Source organism: Bufo bufo, chromosome 1 (genome assembly GCF_905171765.1).
Source record: "Bufo bufo chromosome 1, aBufBuf1.1, whole genome shotgun sequence".
NCBI classification, from domain to species: Eukaryota; Metazoa; Chordata; class Amphibia; order Anura; family Bufonidae; genus Bufo; species Bufo bufo.
Genome location: NC_053389.1, coordinates 567966624 through 567990769, shown reverse-complemented (window position 1 = coordinate 567990769; position 24146 = coordinate 567966624). Strand labels below are relative to the sequence as shown.

The following is a 24146-nucleotide window of genomic DNA, read 5'->3' as shown; positions in this document are numbered from 1 at the left end:
CCCCCCCATAACAGTGCCATCCACAATTTGTTTTAATATGGCCTTTGAACATAATTTTCCCCTCCCCCACGACAGCACCTTAGAGAGATGGCTCCGCCCCAGGACAGGAAACCTGCAGCATAAAAAGGTGGAGCCGCTCTCCCACCTCAGTGAGGTTTCCTGTCCTGGTACGGGAGCCTGCAGTTGTCGTCCTGACCTGGAAGTCCCGGTAGATGCCGGAGGGTTGGAGGCGGCTTGTTTACCTGTCCGATCATCCCCACAGGCGTCGGGGGCAGGATACCGGTGAGAAGATCCCGGGTCACAAGGGCAGAAGGTGCTGGTCCCTCAGACGAGGAGGACCGCACCAACGGATCTAGGGTGGCCAGAAGGCCCCAGTATTGCTGCAAACCAGCCAGGACGCCACCGGATGTAGACGCTGGTGGGTGGCGTCTGGACAGGAAGTGCCATGCGTTCCACGGCCGTGCGCTTCCGGTCAGGTGACCGGAAGTTCGGCTGCCCGGCAGTTTTAAAACCAACTACATACAGGTATGAGGGTGCTGGAGTTATTGGACGCCGTTGTCTGTTTTCGGTGTGCCTGAAGTGGACCAAGTTCCTGGGCTATCTTGGCGTGGAGAGGTTTGCAGTAACTATGTATCTCTCAGGTGAGAGGAATTCTTGGTGGCAGTAGATAACCTGTGCAATATTTTTGCAGGTTACCTTTCATTATGGATGAAGAAGGGAGATCTGAATGTGCAGATATTGAAATCTTGCCGCCGGTATTGTGAGTCCTATTCTCGCTCCTTTCAGGGTCTAGGCTGTTACTTAGATTGGGTATATTCCATTTTTCTTAGACGGTGCCTAAGAAGGTGGCGACAAAGAAAAAGAACAAGGAATGCCCTATCTGCAAGTGCTCGCTGTCTTCTTCTTATGCTAAGAAGCTCTGTCAGCAGTGCATTGAGAAGACAGTGGCCGAGGAGACTCCGAGTCTTCTAAAAGACATTAAGTCTATTATGTCCGAAGTCAAAAATTCCTTGAAAGCCGGTAGGAAGAGAAGAAGAGAAGTGAGACAGGAGTCCGACGTGGAATCGGAAGATAGTGGCTCTCTCTCCGGGGATGAGGACTCTAATGATTCCTTCTCTTCGGAGGATGACACCAAAGAAGGAAAGTTCCTTTTTCCGGCAGAAGATACGGACAAATTGTTAAAGGTTATCCGATCTACCCTGGAATTGGAAGATACCAGAGAAAATAGATCTGTAGAGGATGTTGTGTTTGGGGGACTTAGGGAAAAGAAGCGTAGGTGTTTCCCTGTCCATAAATCGGTCTCAGCTGTGATAGAAAAAGAATGGAAAAAAACGGATAAAAAACCGTTTATTTCTAAAACCTTTAAGCGGAAGTACCCCTTTGAGGAAGAGGCATCTACATCTTGGGACAGGGCCCCGAAGCTGGATGTAGCCATTTCCAAGATTTCTAAAAAATCCTCTCTGCCCTTTGAGGACATGGGTTTCTTGAGGGATCCCTTAGATAAAAGAATAGATTCTGCCCTTAAGAATTCATGGGAATCTTCTGCGGCGGCTTTCAGGCCTAGTATAGCCGCCACAGTGGTTGCGAGATCTATGTCACTGTGGTTGGATAGGCTACAGGGGCAGATTAGGGATAAATGCCCTAGAGAGCAATTGTTGGCATCTATGCCCACTTTTCAGAAGGCCGCGGACTTTATTGCAGATGCCGCAGTGGACTCGGTGAGGCTGGAAGCGAGAGCCGCATCCCTTTCCAATTCCGCGCGACGTGCTTTGTGGCTTAAGAATTGGAAAGGGGGGGATATGCCGTCCAAGCTGAGATTGTGTAGCATTCCCTGTGATGGCCAGTTCCTTTTTGGGTCTGAACTTGACTCCTTACTCGAAAAAGCGGCGGATAGAAAGAAAAAGTTTCCCCAAGAATCTTTCACTCAATTTAAGCAATATAGACGGCCCTTTCGGAACCCGAGTGGATTTCAGAATAAAAAGCAGACGGGGGACAGAGAGCAGGGAGCAAGGCCTAGATCAGGAAGTAAGGGCTTTTTGTTTAGATCAGCCGCGGCTCGTGGGGGAAAACAAGGAAAGCAATGACGCCATGATCCCAGTAGGAGGAAGATTAAGATTCTTTCTTCCTGCTTGGGAAAAGATGGCGGGCAGATGGTTGATAGGTCTTCTGCGGGAAGGTCTAAGGTTAGAATTTTTGAGATACCCCGCGGAAAAATTTGTGATTTCAAAGTTTTCTATCATTATGCTGCAAGAAATAAAAAAACTAATAAACAAAAAAGTGTTACTTCCTGTCCCAGAGTCAGAGATAGGGAGAGGTTTTTATTCCACCCTGTTTCTAGTGAAGAAACCAGATGGGTCATACCGGACTATAATAAACCTCAAATACCTGAACAAATTCCTGAAAGCCATCAGGTCAGCAATATTTCTTTTATCTCCGGGTTGTCATATGGCGGTTCTGGATTTTAAAAGATGCGTACCATCATATTCCGATTCATCCAGATCACCAGAGATTCCTCCGGGTGGCTGTAAGAACCGAGACTGGGCTTCTTCATTACCAGTTCCAGGCACTCCCCTTTGGCCTTTCCATGGCACCTCGAATCTTTACGAAGGTAGTGGCGGAGATGGCCTCCTTCATCAGGAAGGAGAACATCACATTTCTGCCTTACTTGGACGACTTTCTGGTGGTGGCCCAAACTCAAGCGGAGTGTGTCTGGGCTCTGAATCGGGTGATGGAGGTACTTCAGTCCCTGGGGTGGCTTTTGAATACCCAGAAGTCCAGGATGGAGCCATCATCAAGCCAGGTTTTCTTGGGTCTGGTTTTAAATTCCAGGCTGGAGAAAACTTTCCTCACAGAGGAGAAGGTAGCCAGGATTCAGGGAGTAGTTCGGCGGGTTCAGTCAGGAGGAACCCTGTCTATAAGGAAAGCTATGTCCCTGTTAGGAGTCTTAACATCCTGCATGCCAGCAGTCCAGTGGGCGCAGCGACACTCTCGCCAGTTACAGGGAGAGATTTTGGCTGCCGCAAGGCGAGCAGGGACGTCTCTGGAGTCAGTTATAAGTTTGTCCGACGTAACTCTTTCATCCCTAAATTGGTGGAAAGAAGAAGAGAATCTGACTCAGGGACTTCCCTGGTCCTTTCCGGAACCGGTAGTTGTGACTACGGACGCCAGCCCCTGGGGATGGGGGGCTCACGTGGAGGATCAGATCTTTCAGGGAGAGTGGTCCCAGGGTCAGAAGCTATTCTCGTCAAATCGAAAGGAGCTGAGAGCTGTTTTGTTGGCCTTGAGGGCAGTTCTTCCTATGATACAGAACAGACATGTGAGGGTGATGTCCGACAATCGGACAGTGGTCTCATATCTCAATCATCAGGGAGGAACCAGGTCAGATTCCTTACAGAAGGAGACAAGATGGATTTTCGAGGAAATAGAGGAGAAAGTGCTTCATCTCTCGGCCATTCATATTCGAGGGGTCGAGAATTTTCAGGCAGACTTCCTGAGTCGCCACAGGCTACGTCAGGGGGAGTGGTCACTAAGTCCAAAGATATTCTCCCAGATAGTAGATTTATGGGGTCTGCCTTCGGTAGACATGTTTGCCACAAGGGAGAACAGAAAGGTGCCGGAGTTCTTCTCCCTCAGTCCAAAAGAGTGCCCATCTGGGGTGGACGCCTTCCTCCAGAGATGGGACTTCCCGCTAGGTTATGCCTTTCCCCCGCTACAAATGATTCCGTTAGTGATAAGGAAGATCAGATACGAAAGGGCGAGAGTGATTCTGATAGCTCCCTTCTGGCCGAAAAGGGCGTGGTTTTCCCTGTTGAGGGCCATGTCGGTTTCGGATCCATGGATCCTGCCGGGAATTCCGGACCTATTGTCACAGGGTCCAGTATTCCACCCGGAGGTAGAGTCTCTGCATCTTTCGGCGTGGAATTTGAGAGGTCATTTTTAGCCAGTCAGGGATTCTCTAAGGAGGTCATTTCCACTCTGATGAAAAGTAGAAAGGAGGTGACGAATATTATTTATGCACGGGTATGGAGGAAGTTCCTATCCTTTATAGGCACAGAAAGTGTTTCCTGGCCATTAGAATTTTCAGTGGTTCAGGTGTTGGATTTTCTACAGAGGGGATTGTCCCTAGGGTTGGCAAAAAGTACATTAAAAGTGCAGGTGTCAGCTTTATCGGTCTTAGGGAGAAGGAGTTTAGCCATGGACCCTTGGATTGTTCGGTTTTTTAAGGCAGTAGATAGGATTACGCCAGTAGCAGGCCCTAGATTTCCTCCTTGGGACCTTAACTTGGTGTTAAATGCCCTAACTAAACATCCCTTTGAACCTCTAGTCTCTTGCTCAATTAAAGTGCTTTCCCTTAAACTAGTTTTGCTGGTAGCCTTAACGTCAGCCAGAAGGGTTGGGGAGATTCAGGCCCTCTCCATTAACCCCCCTTTCATGTCCATCAGAGAAGACAGGGTAGTTCTCAGACCAGATCCCGCCTTTATGCCGAAGGTTCCTTCTAGGACTAATAAGGCTCAGGAGGTAGCTCTTCCAGCTTTCTTTTCAGAACCAAAAGATGACAGAGAGAAGGAGATGCATTCCCTCGATGTCAGGAGGTGTATTTTGCAGTACCTGGAGGTGACTAAGGACTGGAGGAAGTCTTCTGCCTTATTTGTTCTGTTCGGCGGGGCTAGGAAAGGTAATACTGCCTCTAAGGCATCTATTGCCCGCTGGATCAGAGAAGCTATATCCTTGGCGTATTCAGTATCCGGTGTGTCTCCCCCTATTTCTGTGAGGGCTCACTCCACGAGGGCGGTGTCCACTTCTTGGGCTGAGAGGGCCAGCGTATCCATTGAACAGATCTGTCGGGCTGCCACCTGGTCTTCTCCGTCCACTTTCTATAAACACTATAGGCTTCAACTTGACTCTATTTCTGACCTTCTCTTTGGTACAAAAGTCTTGAGTACTGTTTCCCACCCTGAGGCTGATCTCTGAAATCTCTCTCTAAGGTGCTGTCGTGGGGGAGGGGAAAAAATGATGATTACACTTACCGGTAATCGGATTTTCCTGACCCCACGACAGCACCTCTTTATTCCCTCCCTGTTGGTGTAAGTCTGTGTGTTCACGGGTGTTGCAAAAAAAAAAAAGAAAAAAAAAAAGAAGAATGTTAAACTGAACTAACGTAAGGGGGAGTCCCTCTCATGCTCTGGAAACTCACTGAGGTGGGAGAGCGGCTCCACCTTTTTATGCTGCAGGTTTCCTGTCCTGGGGCGGAGCCATCTCTCTAAGGTGCTGTCGTGGGGTCAGGAAAATCCGATTACCGGTAAGTGTAATCATCATTTTTTCAAGTAAAATCATATAAACCCCTTTCTTTGTCATTTTGGTGTTGTTGTTTTTTTTTTCCGATTTAATCGATGAAATTATCGACAACTAATTGATTATTCAAATAATCGTTAGCTGCAGCCCTATCCTGGACAGTCTTCCTCTTTTAAAGAAGGCCACCTTCTTCCTTGCCGATGCCACCGCAGAATCGTTTAGACTATCTGCCCGCACGGCGGTCCTTTCCAATACTACCAGACGGGTACTGTGGCTTAAGGCCTGGTCGGGCGATACCATCTCAAAGAACAGGCTGATATCTCTACCCTTTTACGGTCAGTATGTGTTCGGGTCCGACCTGGACAAGATCTTTGAGAACGCCACGGACCGTAAGAGGGGCTTTCCAGAGGACAAATCCAAGTCCAGGAGACAGTTTTTCCGGAGGCCCCAGCAGGATCCTAGGGCCGATAGGAGGAGCCGCGAGGGTCGCGGATTTACGAGAGGCGGGAGAGGAAAAAGTTATTTTCCTCAATCCCAACAGGGGAGATCCCTCTCCCTCTTCGTCAAAACAATGACATGAGGAGGCTCAGCTCCTTTCTAGGGGTTTGGGAACAAACCATCATGGATCCATATATATTAGGCATCGTAGAACATGGCTAAACTATAGAACTGGATTCCCTTCCTCCGCAGAGGTTCGTTCTGACCAAGCTCCCCAGGGGCCTCGAGTCTCCCTTATCCGAGGGCGTAAGAAACCTATTACGCCTGGGGGCAGTAGAAAGGGTCCCTGCCGGAGAATTGGGGAGGGGTCACTACTCCCCCTTATTCCTGGTCCGGAAATCGAATGGCAATTTCCGGACAATCATAAATTTAAAACCCCTGAACAAACATATCACTTACCACAAGTTCAGGATGGAGACCGTCAAGTCAGCAGTGAAGCTCACCAAAAGAGGGGCTATAATGGCTACAATAGACCTCTCCGACGCATACTTCCATATCCCAATACAGGTCCGTTCCAGAAGATTCGCGGTGGAGCAAGGTAGGACAGCCCGCCACTATCAATTCAAGTGCCTCCCGTTCGGCATATCATCGGCACCCCACATATTCACCAAGGTTATGGCGGAGGTCGTAGCCTCCCTAAGCAAGGAGGAGATAATAATTGTCCCTTACCTGGACGACCTGCTAATAGTGGCAGAAACCTCAGATATCCTTCACAGGTACATCCAAGTGGTTCTCTTGCGCCTCCAGAACTTGGGCTGGTTAGTCAACCGGGAGAAGTCCGACCTGCTCCCAGACCATCGGAAGATCTTCCTGGGTATCCTCTTGGATTCGACTCTTCAAAGATCCTTTCTCCCCCCGCTAAAGATACAAAAGCTGAAGTCAAGGGTCCTCCACCTCACCAAGCAGTCCTGTTGCTCAATAAGGCAGGGCTTGGAAATGCTGGGTCTTCTCACCTCCTGCATTCCTGCGGTAGACTAGCCTGGGCCCAATTCCATATGAGACCCTTACAGAAGCTGGTCCTAAGTCAATGGAACAGGTCTCAATCATCCCTGGACCGAAGGTTTTCAGTGTCCCGAGAAGTGAAGGCTTCACTGGACTGGTGGCTCAAGACCAAGAACCTGGAAACGGGAGTTCCTTAGAGGCAGGAGTATGTGTTTTCCCTCACAGTGGACGCCAGCTCCCGGGGCTGGGGGGGCCCTCACGGCTTCAGAGGCCTTTCAGGGGATCTGGTCCGAGGACCAGAGAAGGATGTCCTCCAACTGCAGAGCACGGTATGGGAGGGCCTCAGGTCCATCCAAGTACAGGCCAAGAATCGCCACGTCCTGGTCCATTCGGACAACTCCACAGCTGTGGCGTTTATCCAGCACCAAGGAGGAACAAGACACGGTCACCTCCAGAGGCTCTCAGACCGAATCTTCCTTTGGGCAGAAAGGAATCTACAATCCCTCGCGGCAGTACATCTGAAGGGATCCCTGAATCTCCAGGCAGATTACCTCAGTCGGCAAAGTCTGGATCCAGGCGAATGGTCCTTGTCCCAGACCGCTTTCCAAAAGATTCGGGATCGATGGGGGGAGTCCCATCCTAGACCTGTTCGCCTCAGTGAAGAACCACAAGGTTCAGGACTTCTTCTCCCTCAACCGAAGAGACCCATGCGTGGCAATAGACTCTTTTACCCAGAGCTGGACGTCGGGCCTAGTCTACGCCTTTCCCCCAATACCAGTAATCCCAAGAGTGCTCCAAAAGTTTCAGTCCGAAAGGTGCAGACTGATTCTGGTGGTCCCATTCTGGCCCAGGAGAAGCTGGTTCGGGCTCCTCAGGTCCCTCAGCCCGGAAGATCCCATCCGATTCCTGCCAGAGGAGGGCCTTCTAACCCAGGGTCCCATCCCGCACCCCAATACCAACCTCCTCAAGCTGTCTGCCTAGATTCTGAGCAATCACTCTTGTTAGGGTTAGGGCTCTTTGAAAGAGTAGTTAAGACCCTCTTACTCAGTAGGAAGTCCAACACCTCCAAAGCATATCAAGGTTTTGAGAAAGTTCGCCTCCTGGGGCGGAGCCAGGTTCAACCAGTCCACCCCTAATATCCCTCTTTTCCTGGAATTCCTCCAGGATGGTTTGGATTTGGGCCTTGCTCCCAACACACTGCGAGTCCAGGTGTCGGCCTTGGGGGCCTTATATAATACCAGCCTTTATGAAGTCCCCTGGGTAGCAAGATTCCTGAAAGCGGCGGATCGACTAAATCCCTGAGTCAGGAACATTGTCGCACCGTGGAGCCTTAACACCGTCCTATCAGGGCTGTCGGATGTACCGTTTGAGCCTCTTCTCTCCCTAGCCATCTTCCTAGTGGCCATATCCTCTGCAAGGAGGGTTTGCGAGCGCCAGGCCCTGTCCATACAGGAGCCTTTCCTCAGGGTGCTAGAGGACAAGCTCGTTTTCAAGTTAGACCCCTGTTTTCTTCCCAAAGTGGTCTCCTCCTTCCACAGGTCACAAGATATAGTTATCCCGTCTTTTTTTCCTAACCCTAAAGACGAGCAGGAATCTAGATTCGACAATTTAGACGTTAGGCGTTAAGTTCTTCATTATTTACACGCCACAATGGAGTGGCGTATCGACAAAAAATTATTTATCCAGTTTGCAGGTCCAAATAGGGGTAAGAAGGCAGCCAAGAGCTCTATATCCCGCTGGATTAGATGCACCATCTCCGAGGCCTATAAAGCTTCCGGTAAGGAGGCACCTCCATCCCTTAGAGCCCACTCTGTTAGATCGGTCTCCACTTCCTGGGCTGAGAGAGCCTCTGCTTCGTTAGAACAAATCTGCAGGGCGGCCACCTGGAAGAGGGCCCACACATTCACCAAGCATTATAGGGTGGACGTATTTGCTGATGAGGACTTGGCCTTTAGACGTAAGGTCCTAGGTGCTGTAGTCCCCCCAAGTTACTTTGTAATGTTCTCAGTTTGTGCTGTCATGGAGACGACTGGGGAAATGAGTATTGCACTCACCGGTAATTCGCTTTCCTGGAAGTCTCCATGACAGCACACCTTTGTCCCGCCCTTGTTTTCTTTGTCAATAGACTAAATTGACTAGTTATGTTCTACCCCTTGTCCTAGTCCTGTTATAATACACTGGCGATAAGGGGTGGGGTTTTTCACCTCTGTATGCTTTGCCTTCCTCTGATAGGACAGGAAAATCTCAGTTTGTGCTGTCATGGAGACTTCCAGGAAACCGGATTACCGGTGAGTGTAATACTCATATATACCTTATCCACTTGAATGTGTGGGAACACTCACTCTGCACCAGATCTGACACTAGGAGCGAGTGTTCCCTCGCCTTTAAAGTAAATAAGGTCAGTATTTTTTATTTTTAGTTTTTTGGGGGGCTATATTTATACTGGAGGGCACTATTGGGGACATTATTGTTGCTGTTATCTATACTGGGGGTAGGGGTGGACGATATGGCCTAAAATCTATATTGCAATATAATTTTAAGCATGTGCGATATGAGATATATATCGCAATATATTGTTTTCTATATTTGGGGGGGGGGTGTTTAAACTTTTTTTTTTTTTTTTTACTTTTTATTTAATAACTATTAGCCTCCTTAAGGGCTAGAACCCTTGTCATATTCACCCTGATAGAGCTTTATTAGGGTGAATAGGACTTTACACTCTCCCTGCTGCCCTATGCTTTGTGCACACAACAGCAGGGAGCTGACCATGGCAGCCAGCCTCTCATGTGCCCCCCCCCCCCCCAGCCTCTGATCTGCCCCCCCAGCCTCTGATTCACCCCCCCAGCCTCTCCCTCTTATCAGCCCCCTTATCAGTAAATCAAACCCACCTCCCCCCCTTCCTCCCCAGTATTAATCATTGGTGGCAGTGGGCAGTTCCGATCGGAGTCCCAGCAGTGTAATGCTGGGGCTCCGATCGGTTACCATGGCAGCCAGGAGTCACGCTACTGAAGTCCTGGCTGCCATGGTATGTTAGTGAGCAGCATTATACTCGTGTGCGCCGTGGCCGCCGGTCGCTCCTTCTTCTTATAGGTCTGTGCGGCGCATTGCTAATGCTATAAGCATTAGCAATGCGCCGCACAGACAGAAGAAGGAGCGACCGGCGGCCACGGCGCATGTGAGTATAATGCTGCTCACTAACATACCATGGAAGCCAGGACTTCAGTAGCGTGACTCCTGGCTGCCATGGTAACCGATCGGAGCCCCAGCATTACACTGCTGGGACTCCGATCGGAACTGCCCACTGACAGACATCGTTGTGAAGGCCTTCACTGTGCTGGACTCCGCCTCCATCTATCGTGGTGACACGGCGGTCTTGCTCTGTAATATCTCGGTGGACGTCCCGCCACCATCTCCATGTCGCGGTCGGCTGGTGGGTGGAGCTGATTGGGAAAGAGCCACATGAGAGAACTGCCCCGCAGCGTGCAGTCATAGGGTCCGGGATATGGCCGGCACATTCATTGGTCGTGCAGTGGCCACAGTCCCTCCCCTCCTCCTCCTACTCTGTCCTCATTGGTGTTCAGCGGCAGCCGCGCACAGTGGGGTGGGAGGGACTCCCTCCTTCTCCACTGTGCCGGCTCAGGAGAAAATGGTGCGCGCAGAGAGCGCGATTATATCGCGGTCCGGCGATATGGCAAAAATCCATATCGTGGCCCAAATTTATATCGCATATATCGCCCACCCCTAACTGGGGGCACTGTGGGGTTGTAAAATATATATTGAGAGCACTGCTGGGGTTTGGCCGTTCTTAACCCCATTGAAAAATGGATGCCTAAGGTCTCATGCCTACGACCGTATGTATTTTCTGGTCCGAAAAACACGGATCTGCAAAAAATATGGATGATGTCCGTGTGACCTCTGTATTGCATCCTTTTTTTTGTGGAGCTATTGTAACAATGCCTGTCCTTGTCCGCAAAACAGATAAGAATAGGAAATGTTCTGTCTTTTTTGCAGAATAGCTCTGCGGACATACGGGAATTGAATGCGCACGGAGTCATTCTGTGTTTTTTTTTTTTTTTTTTTTTTTGTGTGGAGTGAATGTTTCTGCATACGGGCTGAAAAAGAAAAACAGAACAGAAACGGGGAAAAAAATAAATATGTTCATGTGCATGAGCCCTATGGCCCCCTTCACATCGGTGTCGCGGGTGAGGGCCGGATGTGTTCAGGGTGCATCGCGAGTCGGCACACAATTTCAGTCAGTTTTGTCTGCGATTGCGTTCTGATGTTCAGTTTTTTCCGCGCAATTGCAATGCGTTTTGCACACACGTGATAAAAAACTGAATGTGGTACCCAGACCCGAATCCGGACTTCTTCACTGAAGTTCGGGTTCTGTGTTCTGTAGATTTTATTATTTTCCATTATAACATAGTTATAAGGGAAAATAATAGCATTCTTTAATACAGAATGCAAAGTCAAATGTCACTTGAGGGTTAAAAAATAATAAAAACATAACTCCCCTCATCCACTAGATCGCACAGCCAGGATCCTCTGTTCTTCTTGAAGGACCTGCAAAAGGACCTTTGCTGACCATCATCGCGCTCACCACGTGGTGAGCACGGTGACGTCAGCTCAGGTCCTGCTGAATAAAGAGAGAAATGAATGAGAGCATGGGCCGCGCATGCTCGGTGCGCTCCCATTCACTTCTATGGGAGCCGCGCTTGGTGGTGGATGGACCCCAGGAAATCCAGGGTCCTCCAGCCACAGAGCTCCCCTCTTCGTTCTCGTTGTAGGTGCGGGTCCCAGAAGTGGGACTTGCACCTATCAGACAATGGGGGCATATCCTAGCGATATGCCCCCATTGTTTGAGATGGGAGTACCCCTTTAAAGTGTAACTGTCATATTTTTATAATCTTCTTTTTTTTTATTGGTAGTTTATTAGAGCCAGGCATGTATACCTGTGTTAGTCTGTCACTGATTGTCAAAACATCTGTAATTACCTTATAATAACAGCTTTCATTAAGTGCAAGATAATGCACCTGGGGCGTAAAAACCCAAGGGCAGAATATAGAATATTTGACACAGTCCTGACCTCAGTATCTGAGGAAAGGGATTTAGGAGTAATTATTTCAGAAGACTTAAAGGTGGGAAGACAATGTAATAGAGCAGCACGAAATGCCAGCAGAATGCTTGGATGTATAGGGAGAGGTATAAGCAGTAGAAAGAGTGAAGTGCTTATGCCGCTGTACAAAACACTGGTGAGACCTCACTTGGAGTATTGTGCGCAGTACTCGAGGCCATATCTCCAGAAGGATATAGATACTCTAGAGAGAGTTCAGAGAAGAGCTACTAAACTAGTACATGGATTGCAGGATAAAACTTACCAGGAAAGGTTAAAGGACCTTAATATGTATAGCTTGGAAGAAAGAAGAGACAGAGGGGATATGATAGAAACTTTTAAATACATAAAGGGAATCAACTCGGTAAAGGAGGAGAGCATATTTAAAAGAAGAAAAACTACCACAAGAGGACACAGTTTTAAATTAGAGGGGCAAAGGTTTAAAAGTAATACAGGAAGTATTACTTTACTGAGAGAGTAGTGGATGCATGGAATAGCCTTCCTGCAGAAGTGGTAGCTGCAAATACAGTGAAGGAGTTTAAGCATGCATGGGATAGGCATAAGGCCATCCTTCATATAAGATAAGGGCCGGGGGCTATCCATGTATTCAGTATATTGGGCAGACTAGATGGGCCAAATGGTTCTTATCTGCCGACACATTCTATGTTTCTATGTCCTCTGTCCCTTTCCACTGCTCCCTTAAAACACCGTTACTAGGGCTTGTTTGTCTCTGGTTAAGAAGACAGGAAGACGGAGGGGCGGTCCTTCACACTGCATGCCTGCATTAGGCTTCAGAGTGAGGAGGCGTGTCTCTCAGTAATCCAATCTGATTGGCTGGCAGGGAGCTGCTGGCTACAGCAAGTGTGTATGTGAAGTGAGGGAAAGCAGTTTTGGCCTCAGAACTGGCAGAGGAGCCATCTTGAGAAGGTTCTCATACTGTAAATGTTTAAACAGCCGTAACTAAGGGAAAAACTCAAGAAAAAACAGTGGTATGTGAAGAAACTAAAGATTGCTTTATGCATAATGCTGCTGCAGCAGTAACATATGCTAAAATAGATTTTTTGATGATAACATGACAGTTACCCTTTAACCTTTGTACTCTTTGCAGTGTGGGTTTCAGGAGCTACAGAAAATTCTGCAGATTGGCAGTCCTGAGAAATCTCATCTCCTGCAAGTTTCCTAGTTTTCATTTTATTATTTTTTTTAAAAAAAAACCTGTGGTAAAATCCAAACTCGCGTGCTCCCTGCTACAGCTCCTGGGCTTTCTTCACTGACCTTGTGGTCAACTTCCGAGGCCATGGGGTCACTTTTCTGCTTGGGGGCACATTATTGCTGTGGCCAGTCATTGGCTGCAGCAGCACTTCTCACCCCCTGGAAGTTGATAGGATGGGGACCAGAAAGCTGGTGAGTGTGGGTTTTTCCACAGGTACCGAAGACAGGGGTGGAAACTAAAAGAAAAAAGAGCTGGAAAACTCTCCTATGGCTCATGCACATGACTGTATGTTTGGTCTTCATTCGATCCGCACTTATTCATCTCCACGACCCTGCAAAAAATTAGAACGTGTCCTATTCTTGCCCATTTTGCAGACAAGGATAGGACATTTCAATTGAAGTAAAAAAGAACCTCAAAACACTAACAGTCATGTGCATGAGCCCTTAAGGCAACATGATCTGGAGATCCAGATCTTCTGCTTGCCTGCCGAGGGAGTAGACAAATCTAGGATTTTGTTTTCACTGGTGATTTGTCTTATTTTATAGAGAAATGCTGTGTACGTAGCTGGTAACATCGGCAGGTCACTTATGGATCTTGTGTTGGGAGTAAATCGCTCTTGTTACCACACCAGTATCACGGTAGAGCGAGCCATGATCACACATTTGCTTGTAGGTCCACACCTTTCATTACTAGGACATTCCTACATAGCTCTTCACCTCAGCGCTTGACTTTTCAATGTTCTTTCTGTTTCTTCAGACCAGTCGTCATGAAGTGAACATTCCAAGCATTATTCTTACACAAGTAGTAAAACTTTGGTGCTTCCTACGGGCAGACTTCATGAGCAAGCCTCTTTCTGTACCGTGTTCTGAAGGTGCCAGGTGTATGCTGTAATACACAGAAACACTAAGTTAATGACTGAAGAACATACTCCGTTTATAATGGAGGACTACACCACCAGGACCTATGGAACCGGAGGCCTGGACAACAGACCACTGTTTGGGGAAACCTCTGCAAGGGTAGGTACTTATCACCATAGAAGTCTGGTATCGTGAGCATCTATAAGACACTACATATGAGTAAGGTGATTTTCGGCTCTGGTCTCAGTAGTTTTCTGTATGTTTTATACCATATTCTTTTCTTGGCACAAAATATATGGCTTTCTGAAAGAGAAACCTGTGGTTGGACATGCAGATTTCTTCAAATGGACACTTGCATCAGAATAGGGCATTTTATTAAACTCGCTGTCCATAGAAAACAAAACTTATTTTAGAATTTTTGGTTATTTTATTTTTCATTTTGTCAGTATTATGCCATCAAAAATGAAATCTTAAATATCTGTTAGTATAATAGTAGATAAAGAATTTGGGATAACAGTGACTACTCTTTTGTTCTTTTGATGGACCTATATAGAAATGCCCACAGAAAAGTATTGCACTTATTAGTTTAATGTGTGATACTCTAATTTAGTCACTGGGGGGCTCTTTCTGGTCACAGTGATGGCCTGACAGCTAATCCTATAGAAGTTGTCAATATGTGGAAAAAATATTGTGTCCTAGAGTAATCCAAAATCTTTTCTCTGATGCTCTCCCTTGCCTTACGCTGTATAGCGCAGGCTATTTGTTTATATTATTACACTGCTAGGCGCAGGCTTCCGCCCAGCAGGGTTACTGGTGACGTCACTGGCTCTGATGGGCGGGCTTTAGCGCTGCCGTAGCTGTTTCACAGGCTAGTGCAGCGTTAAAACCCACCCATTAGTGCCGATGATGTCACTGGGCTCACTGCTAGGCGGAAGCCTCCACCTAGCTTTCCCCATGGAGAGCCTAGTATGTCACTGGTTCCTGAAAAAATGCCTTAGCCCTGCGCGACTCAGCACAGGGCAAAGTATCGCATCGCAGCGTGAAATGCTCATGTCAGGGGGGCCGGAGGGGTGAAGATGGGTATATTTCCGGGTTTAGCTCAGAACCCGGACAACCCTTTTAAGAAAGCCTGCTATTCCAGCCATTATGACCACTCCTGTTTGTTTTTTTTTTAAAAGGGGTTTTCTTTTGGGAAGACCCCCCCACCCCCTCCAACGTAGTCAGACCTGTGGAGGGAATCCTAATTACCTGATCCCGACTCTTGGGTTCTTGTTCCTTCTCACCCTTGGCCTCGATACAGCTCTCAACATATGGTTTGATGTAGGCCATCTGGCATCTACAGATGTGTCCCCCATGCGTCATGTCACTGGATCATGTGATGCATGAGGGATACGTCACTGCCGCAGCCAGTCATTGGCTGAGGCTGCCACGTGGCCTGAGAGCTGCATTGGGGCCTGGGGACCCGAGGAGCCAGAACCCAGTGGTGGGGATCAGGTAAGTATGGTTCCACCACAGGTCTGGCCAATACGCTGGGGTAGGGGGGTCTTCCCAAAAAGCCCCCAGGGGTGAATAAATGCATGAAAAACTGCAGCATATGTGAATCCAGTCAGTGAAATTCATGGTGTTTCTTACAAGGCAAAAAAAAACGTAACCTAAGGCTACATGCACACGCACGGATTTTGTTTCCGTGTCCGTTCCGTGTTTTTTTGTTTGTTTTCTTTTGTTTTGTTTTTTGTGGATAGGATGCAGTATGTCCGTTCTGTAGCTCCGCAAAAAAAATAGAACATGTCCTATTCTTGTCCATTTCAGGCATTGTTAAAATGGATCCGCAAAAAAAAAAACGGATGGCTCTGCAATTCGCGGACCGCAAAAAACGCATATGGTCGTGTGCATGTAGCCTAAAAGAGGAGTTCTTCTCTTATTAACTGTAGCCATAGAGTAAAATAAAGCAAATGAATGAATCTTGCAGGTCTATGAGTGGCCTCACTGACGTATTCTTGCTTTTAAGGTTAGACAAGGTCTTGTCATAAGAGCCCTTATGTTATCGTGAAATCTTTAGTAAGATGATTGTTTTGTTTGCCTTGTTGCTTTAAATTCCACTTTTAATATCAATTAGAGCTTTTCCTATGTAGAAAATAGAAGATTGGGCAATAATCGTGAAATTATTTTGCTGACACTTGTTGCGGATCTTGCATCCCGTGTCTGACTCAACCTTGACCCTTTCTCGTCTAGCTGAGCACTTTGATGACCTTGTGCATCTGACCGCACTGATCACAAGAGACTCCCGGTCCATGCCATGAGTGGAGATGTGGCTGTGGATATATGGTCAGGCTTGTGAAGCCTGCAAATCGGTTTATACACCCAAAATGATTTAGACTGGGTGAAAGCTATCGTGGTAGCAATATCGACTGTCATCCAGCTTTCCAAAAATTGGTTTCAATAAAGTATCAATCATGGAGGCTGGGTTAGAGGGTTATTTTCATCACATAAATGATACCTCTGACTGGCTTGACCCCCCCCCCACTGATGTTGGGAATGCAGGGGCAGAGGTTTAGAGCAGACTGCAGTGTGGCCCCAGTCACCTAGATGTAGGTCTGTAGACCGGTCAGCAGCCTATAACTGTTTTCATTCTGTTGTAAATCTGGTTTGGCCCCAAGGAATTATCATGTGTTCTACTTTCAGGATCGAATCATCAACCTCATTGTTGGTGGGTTAACGTCTCTGCTGGTCCTGGTAAGTGTGTCAGCACATTGTAGTTCTGTTTGTGGGTAACTGTATGAATAGTGTCTTATGTAATAGTCTCGTGTAAGCAGTAACCACAGGATCCACCAAAAACATCTGCAAACAGCTAGCCAACCTATTGCATTTGGAAAATGTCAGAGAACGTCACATATGGCAGGACAATTGTACAGTGAATACACATTAACTCAAAACCGGTGAGGAGGGGATATTGCAAAGTGGTTTTTCTTTAATATAGATGGCATTATCCATTACATGGTCGCATAAGATTATTTATTACTACTTAAAGGGGTTCTGCAGTTTTTTTTAAACTGATGATCTATCCTCTGGATATATCATAAGCATCTTATTGGTGGAGGTCCGACTCCCGGGACCCCCGCCGATCAGCTGTTTGAGAAGGCAGCAGTGCCGCGGCCTTCTCGCTGTTTACCGCAGGCCCTGTGACGTCACGACTAGTGTCACTGGCCTGGGCGGGGGAATGCTTCTGCGGTAAACAGCAAGAAGGCCGCAGCGCTGCTGCCTTCATAAACAGCTGATCGGCGGGGGTCCCGGGAGTCGGACCTCCACCAATCGGATGCTTATGATCTATCCAGAGGATAGATCATCAGTTTAAACAAAGTGCAGAACCCCTTTAAAGGGGCTTTCCAAGATTTTGATACCGATGACCTATCCTCTGGATAGGTCATTAGTATCTGGTCAGTGGGGGTCCGACACCCGGGACCCCTGCCGATCAGCTGTTGGAGAAGGCAGCAGCGCCGCGGCCTTCTCGCTGTTTACCGCAGGCCCTGTGACGTCACAACTAGTATCAATGGCCTGGGCGGGGCTAAGCGCCGTTCACTTGAATGGAGCTTAGCCCCGCCCAGGCCAGTGATACTAGTCGCGACACCCATCGATCAGTACCAGTCTTGGTATATAGTCTGTCAGCACAGAATGCACATTTATTAAAGTATAACTGTTTATTTATATATATATATAAAAAATTTGAGTATTGGATTGTGGTGATTAATATCACCTTGGTGGCCATATTTCACAGTGTATTCAATTACCCCTTAATTCCACATTTTTGTTCCCTGTACTGCCTACTTTTACTTGTGCTTAAAATAGGGTTGCTAGGCATGGTCCGTCTATCTGTTGAAGGACGGAGCACGCTGTGTGCAGGCTCACATTACTGACAGCCAAGGACTGTAAGTAAATGATTAAAGCCAGGTCCTCCCCAGCAGCTGATAACAGTGCCTGGGCTGTGTGCACTTCTCCCTGTCCCTGCGCTTGGCAGACGCTCCCTCACTCAGCAGAGCTGGAGAATGCAGAGTTGGAGCAGCGCACAACAGGGAAGGGAGATCTGCTCAGTGTATAAATGAAAGCAACATGTGGTAAGAGGACCCCTTTGTGCTGCAGGAGATTAACCCTGTAGGGGGGAGGGCTCTGGTTACTGACACTTTTGGGGGGCTATTGTTACTGGCTAGTGAGGGCAGGCGGGATTAGCCTCAGGGTGAGGGCAGTGGCGGCCATCTTAACTGAATAATGAAATTGCAGTTTTATGCAGACTGGTTGCTAAGGGCTGAATCTTATTAAATATGGGGTAAGTCAGTCTCATAGTAACTGATTCTGGAATATCATGTTATTAGTAACTACATATATGAAAATTGAAATTAGGGTCTAAATGTGACAGTTATCCTTTAAGAGGCACATCTCCAGGCAGTCCATTCGCTTTAAAATGTAATGGATGCTAGCTATGAGCACTTCTGTCCCTGTGTTCAGCAATCACAGGGGGAAGGGATCTTGGGATCCAGTCCACTCAAAGCTTCTTACTTGTCACTATGACAGAAGTTTTTTCAAATGATATTTAGCCTTTGGTCTTTAGTTATGGATTTGTGTTGTACAGAGCATGATCCTGCACTCCTAGAAATCCATGAGGTCAGTCTACCTGCATATACAGTACCTTTGATTTGAGTGAAAATAAAAATGGTGACATCAGGGCTGGACTGGGATTAAAAAGCAGCCCTGGCACAGAAACCCTGCCAGCCCATATACAGTTGCAAGAAAAAATATGTGAACCCTTTGGAATGATATGGATTTCTGCACAAATTGGTCATAAAATGTGATCTGATCTTCATCTAAGTCACAACAATAGACAATCACAGTCTGCTTAAACTAATAACACACAAAGAATTAAATGTTACCATGTTTTATTGAACACACCATGTAAACATTCACAGTGCAGGTGGAAAAGTATATGAACCCTTGGATTTAATAACTGGTTGAACCTCCTTTGGCAGCAATAACTTCAACCAAACGTTTCCTGTAGTTGCAGATCAGACGTGCACAACGGTCAGGAGTAATTCTTGACCATTCCTTTTTACAGAACTGTTTCAGTTCAGCAATATTCTTGGGATGTCTGGTGTGAATCGCTTTCTTGAGGTCATGCCACAGCATATCAATCGGGTTGAGGTCAGGACTCTGACTGGGCCACTCCAGAAGGCGTATTTTCTTCTGTTTAAGCCATTCTGTTGTTGATTTACTTCTATGCTTTGGATCGTTGTCCTGTTGCAACACCTATCTTCTGTTGAGCTTCAGCTGGTGGACAGATGGCCTTCAGTTCTCCTGCAAAATGTTTTGATAAACTTGAATTCATTTTTCCTTCGATGATAGCAATCCGTCCAGGCCCTGACGCAGCAAAGCAGGCCCAAACCATGATGCCCCCACCACCATACTTCACAGTTGGGATGAGGTTTTGATGTTGGTGTGCCTCTTTTTCTCCACACAGTGTTGTGTGTTTCTTCCAAACAACTCAACTTTGGTTTCATCTGTCCACAGAATATTTTGCCAGTACTGCTGTGGAACATCCAGGTGCTCTTGTGCAAACTGTAAACGTGCAGCAGTGGGTTTTTTTTGGACAGCAGTGGCTTCCTCTGTGGTATCCTCCCATGAAATCCATTCTTGTTTAGTGTTTTACGTATCGTAGATTCGCTAACAGGGATGTTAGCATATGCCAGAGAGTTTTGTAATCTTTAGCTGGCACTCTAGGATTCTTCTTCACCACCTCATTGAGCAGTCTGCGCTGTGCTCTTGCAGTCATCTTTACAGGACGGCCACTCCTAGGGAGAGTAGCAGCAGTGCTGAACTTTCTCCATTTATAGACAATTAGTCTTACCGTGGACTGATGAACAGCAAGGCTTTTGGAGATACTTTTATAACCCTTTCCAGCTTTATGCAAGTCAACAATTCTTAATCGTAGGTCTTCTGAGAGCTCTTTTGTGCGAGGCATCATTCACATGAGGCAATGCTTCTTGTGAAAAGCAAACCCAGAACTGGTGTGTGTTTTTTATAGGGCAGGGCAGCTGTAACCAACACCTCCAATCTCATCTCATTGATTGGACTCCAGTTGGCTGACACCTCACTCCAATTAGCTCTTGGAAATGTCATTAGTCTAGGGGTTCACATACTTTTTCCACCTGCACTGTGAATGTTTACATGGTGTATTCAATAAAAACATGGTGACATTTAATTCTTTGTGTGTTATTAGTGTAAGCAGACTGTGTGATTTGTCTATTGTTGTGACCAATTTGTGCAGAAATCCATATAATTCCAAAGGGTTCACATACATTTTCTTGCAACTGTATATTGTGTAAAAATAGTGTATATCGTGCAAAATGCATGCTGTGGTGAATTTTGCTTTGCTTGGTCATGCCCCAATATAAGGAAGAAAATAAAAGTTGAACACAGAAATTCCTAATCTGCTGGAGGTTGCACAATATTTTTTCCAGATGAGTAAAAATATTCCCCTTGGCATTTTTGAGGAATATTTGTAGCCAAGGAGAAGTATGAGAGAGGCAGTAACTGAAATAAATAATATGTAGGCCTACATAATTTTGAGGTTGCTTTTTATGCAGGGAAACTATTACAAGTGTACTCTGTCTTCCATGCATAAATAGAAAATTTAGACAATTTTAAATTTACACTTTCATACCATTTAGAAACTCATGTATTCCCATCATTTTTAAACTATAACACAGCCAAGAATAGTGAGGCAAATATCCTGACTGCATTAGCATGCTTATATTTGCTTCCCAATAGCACCACATACCTCCACAGCAGCATCAGATACCAACCTCCTCAACAGTGCAGCACAAATTACCTCCCAGAAATATTCTCCCGTACCCCACTTTATTCCTTCCCCACTAGTGGTAACATTGTCCCCATTTCAGTACTTGCCTCTCTTGCAGACTGCCAGGAGCAGTGATCTTGGAGAAGAGTGCTTTTCTTCTTGACTCTCCGGGTGAAGGACCTGTAACAAGCCAGGTCCTTTTGCTGCAGGGCTTCCCTTATCAGCGCAATTTGTATACTCTCAGGAGTGAAGGAACTGTGATGTCATCACAACCAGGTCCTTCAGCCCTTGTAACCCTGAGACTGCACTGATACTGCAGGATATGTATTAGTGCGGTTCCTGTTTAATCATGACAGACCAGACCCCTGGGAGTCTCCCCAGTAGGGCAGGTTACCAGTCCAAGCCTGGGTGACATGTTCCATTGCGTGCTATATTACAGAGGCTTTCTTTCATGAAGTTTTGCTTCTAAGGGAGAATATGGTGCTGTATAGTTGCCATATACAGAGACACATGGACTGTGGAAGTGGCTTTCTTCGATGGGCCTCTTTATGCCACAAAAAAAAGTATACAGATTTTTTTATTTTATTTTTTTCTCTCCCCAAGCAGTTTATGCTGGTGTTGCAGAGCTTCCAGTGGCAGGAGAAATGAATAATTATGTATTTTGTATATTGCATATTATCTATACATACAGTCATGACTGACATAGTATCTCTTCAGCGTCAGAGCCTGACCTAATACTTTCTCTCTTCACACAGGTAACATTTATCAGTGCTTTCGTTTTTCCCCAGCCGCCTCCAAAACCAGTGAATGTTTTTTTTGCTGTTTGCATATTCTTATGTTCAATTACTGGTCTCATACTGGTGAGTATTGGACTTTAGACAATACAATTGTTTCATGTTGGCAAAGCTGGCATGTTCTCTTCCTAACCATGTACCTATGGTCTTAAAACCTCTACTTTACCTTGGTGGGGACCCCTGAGTTCTTAAATGAATGGTTGCTGTATTATTTTAGTTTTTAGCCTTGATCTCAGAACTGATGTTGATGGGAAGTCCATGGACTTTTATACACATTCCATGAGTTTTAGCTAATCCAGCACTGGAGGTAGCAGTTCATGGGCTTCTAACAGATGAAAGATACCTGCAGCAACATGGTAAACGGTGTATTTTAGGCCTCTTTCACACTGGCACTATTTATTTCCGTTATTCTGCTCCTTTAAAGCTGGCCATACACGTTAGATAGCTCTTGGCTGACTCCCCCATACACCTGTAGGTGCATCTCAATAAATTAGAAGATGTGTAGATTCATTACACACACAGTGATCTATTTCAAGTGTTTATTTCTTTTAATGTTGATGACTATGGCTTACAGCTAATGAAAACCCAAAAGTCAGTATCTCAAAATATTTGAATATTATATAAGCATGGCATGGCGGCAATCAGCCCATGGCACTGCTGAGGTGTTATGGAGGCCCAGGTTGCTTTGATAGTGATCTTCAGCTTGTCTGCATTGTTGGGTCTTGTGTCTTTATCTTCCTCTTGACAATACCTCATAGATTCTCTTTGGAGTTTAGGTCAGATGAGATTGCTGGCCAATCGAGCACAGTGGTGCTGTGGTTATTAAATCAGGTATTGGTACTTTTAGCAGTGTGGGCAGGTGCCAAATCCTGCTGGAAAATGAAATCAGGATCTCCATAAAGCTTGTCAGCAGAAGGAAGCATGAAGTGCTCCAACATTTCCTAGCAGAAGGCTGCACTGACCAACACCAGCAGATGACATGGCTCTCTAAATCATGACTGACTGTGGAAACTTCACACTGGAGCTCAAGCAACTTGGATTGTGTGCCTCTCCACTCTTCCTCCAGACTGTGGTACCTTGATTTCCAAATGAAATGCAAAATGTACTTCCATCTGAAAACAGGTCTTTGTTCCATTGAGCAAAAATTGATTCCTCTTTCACCTTAACGTCAGAAGCGTCTTACCCGTCTATCTCTGGGTCAAGAGTGGCTTGACACAAGGAATGAGACAGTTGTAACCCAGGTCCTGGATACGTCTGTGTGTAGTGGCTCTAGAAGCACTGATTCCAGCCGTAGTCCACTCTTTGTGAATGTCCCCCAAATTCTTGAATGGCCTTTTCTTGACAATCCCTTCAAGGCTGCAGTTATCCCTGTTGCTTGTGTGTCTTTTTGTGCCTCACCTTTTCCATTCACTCAACTTTCCATTATTATGCTTGGATATAGCACACTGAACAGCCTTTAGCAATGCCCTTTTGTGGCTTACCCTCCTTGTGGAGGGTGTCAATGACTGTCTTCTGGACAACTGTCAAGTCAGCAGATTGTGTAGCCTATTAAACGTGGATTGTGTTGTGTAGCTGATTAGAGTGTGAACTTGTTCACAATATTATAATTTTCTGAGATACTGACTTTTGGGTTTTCATTCGCTGTAAGCCATAATCAACATTAAAAGAAATAAACACTTGAAATCACTTTTTATGTAATTTATATAATATCAGTATCACTTTTTGAATTGAATACTGAAATTAAGTTTTTGGTGATATTCTAATTTATTGAGCCCCACCTGTGTATTCTCAGCCTAGCATGCATGTGTTCTAAATAGGGAGAGGGGAAGGGGTAACCCGTTTGTTGGCACAGATGGGTGACTTGGCTCTGGAGAATAAAATGATTGGGTATGTTGAAATCTGTCTGATCTTTCTTTCCCCAGAAATCCGCCACCATACCCATACAAAAGCCCCAATGGTTGCCCTAATGATTTGCTTACAGGTTCCATTTATTTTAATACAAAAGTTACATTATTTCTGAAAACTGCTTCTCCTGTACTTGAAAAATTACTTAAAGGGATTGTGTAGTGTCAGGATTTTGATGACCTATCCTCCCATGGCCTCCTTCAACCAGCTGATCCAGCCGGAAGTCGGACCCCTGCCAATCCGATATTGATGACTTAAACTCAATATCCCGACACTGCACAACCCCTTTTTAATTAGGTTGTATTCTGCACCGTAGATTACTTGTACGGTTGGGTTCACATGGAGTATTTTGGGGGAAGATTCCACACAAAAAAACATGCAAAACTTTTGGGAATCTGCATGTTAATCCATACTGTACTGTTTCTTTTCCCACGTGCGGTTTTAGAAACCACACCGTCCATTCTTTATGTGGTTTCTGCATGGAATCCATGTCCAGAATTCCATTGAAAATGGCCTGGAATGAAAATTCTCGCCAAAACTGCGTTACAAAACGCATCAAAGAAAAAAAACAAAAAACTGAGTCCGCATCAGGTATTTTTTTTATTTTTTTGCCTCGCTTAAAATACTCCATGTGAACCATGAGTTTTGGCTTGGGTTTTGTAACACTAAATGTTTTCTTTTTTTACAG

General features: G+C 46.1%; 1 protein-coding gene across 1 annotated transcript in view; it reads left to right on the top strand.

The window, feature by feature from the left end:
- Positions 1-24146, top strand: part of TMEM243 (transmembrane protein 243) — a 33126-nt gene that overhangs the window by 7834 nt on the left and 1146 nt on the right. Inside the window, exons 2-4 of the mRNA XM_040413142.1 lie at positions 13815-14074; positions 16598-16648; positions 21515-21619. Coding sequence (XP_040269076.1) covers positions 13970-14074; positions 16598-16648; positions 21515-21619 — 261 coding nt within the window. The 5' untranslated portion in view covers positions 13815-13969. The remainder of the gene's footprint in view (positions 1-13814; positions 14075-16597; positions 16649-21514; positions 21620-24146) is intronic.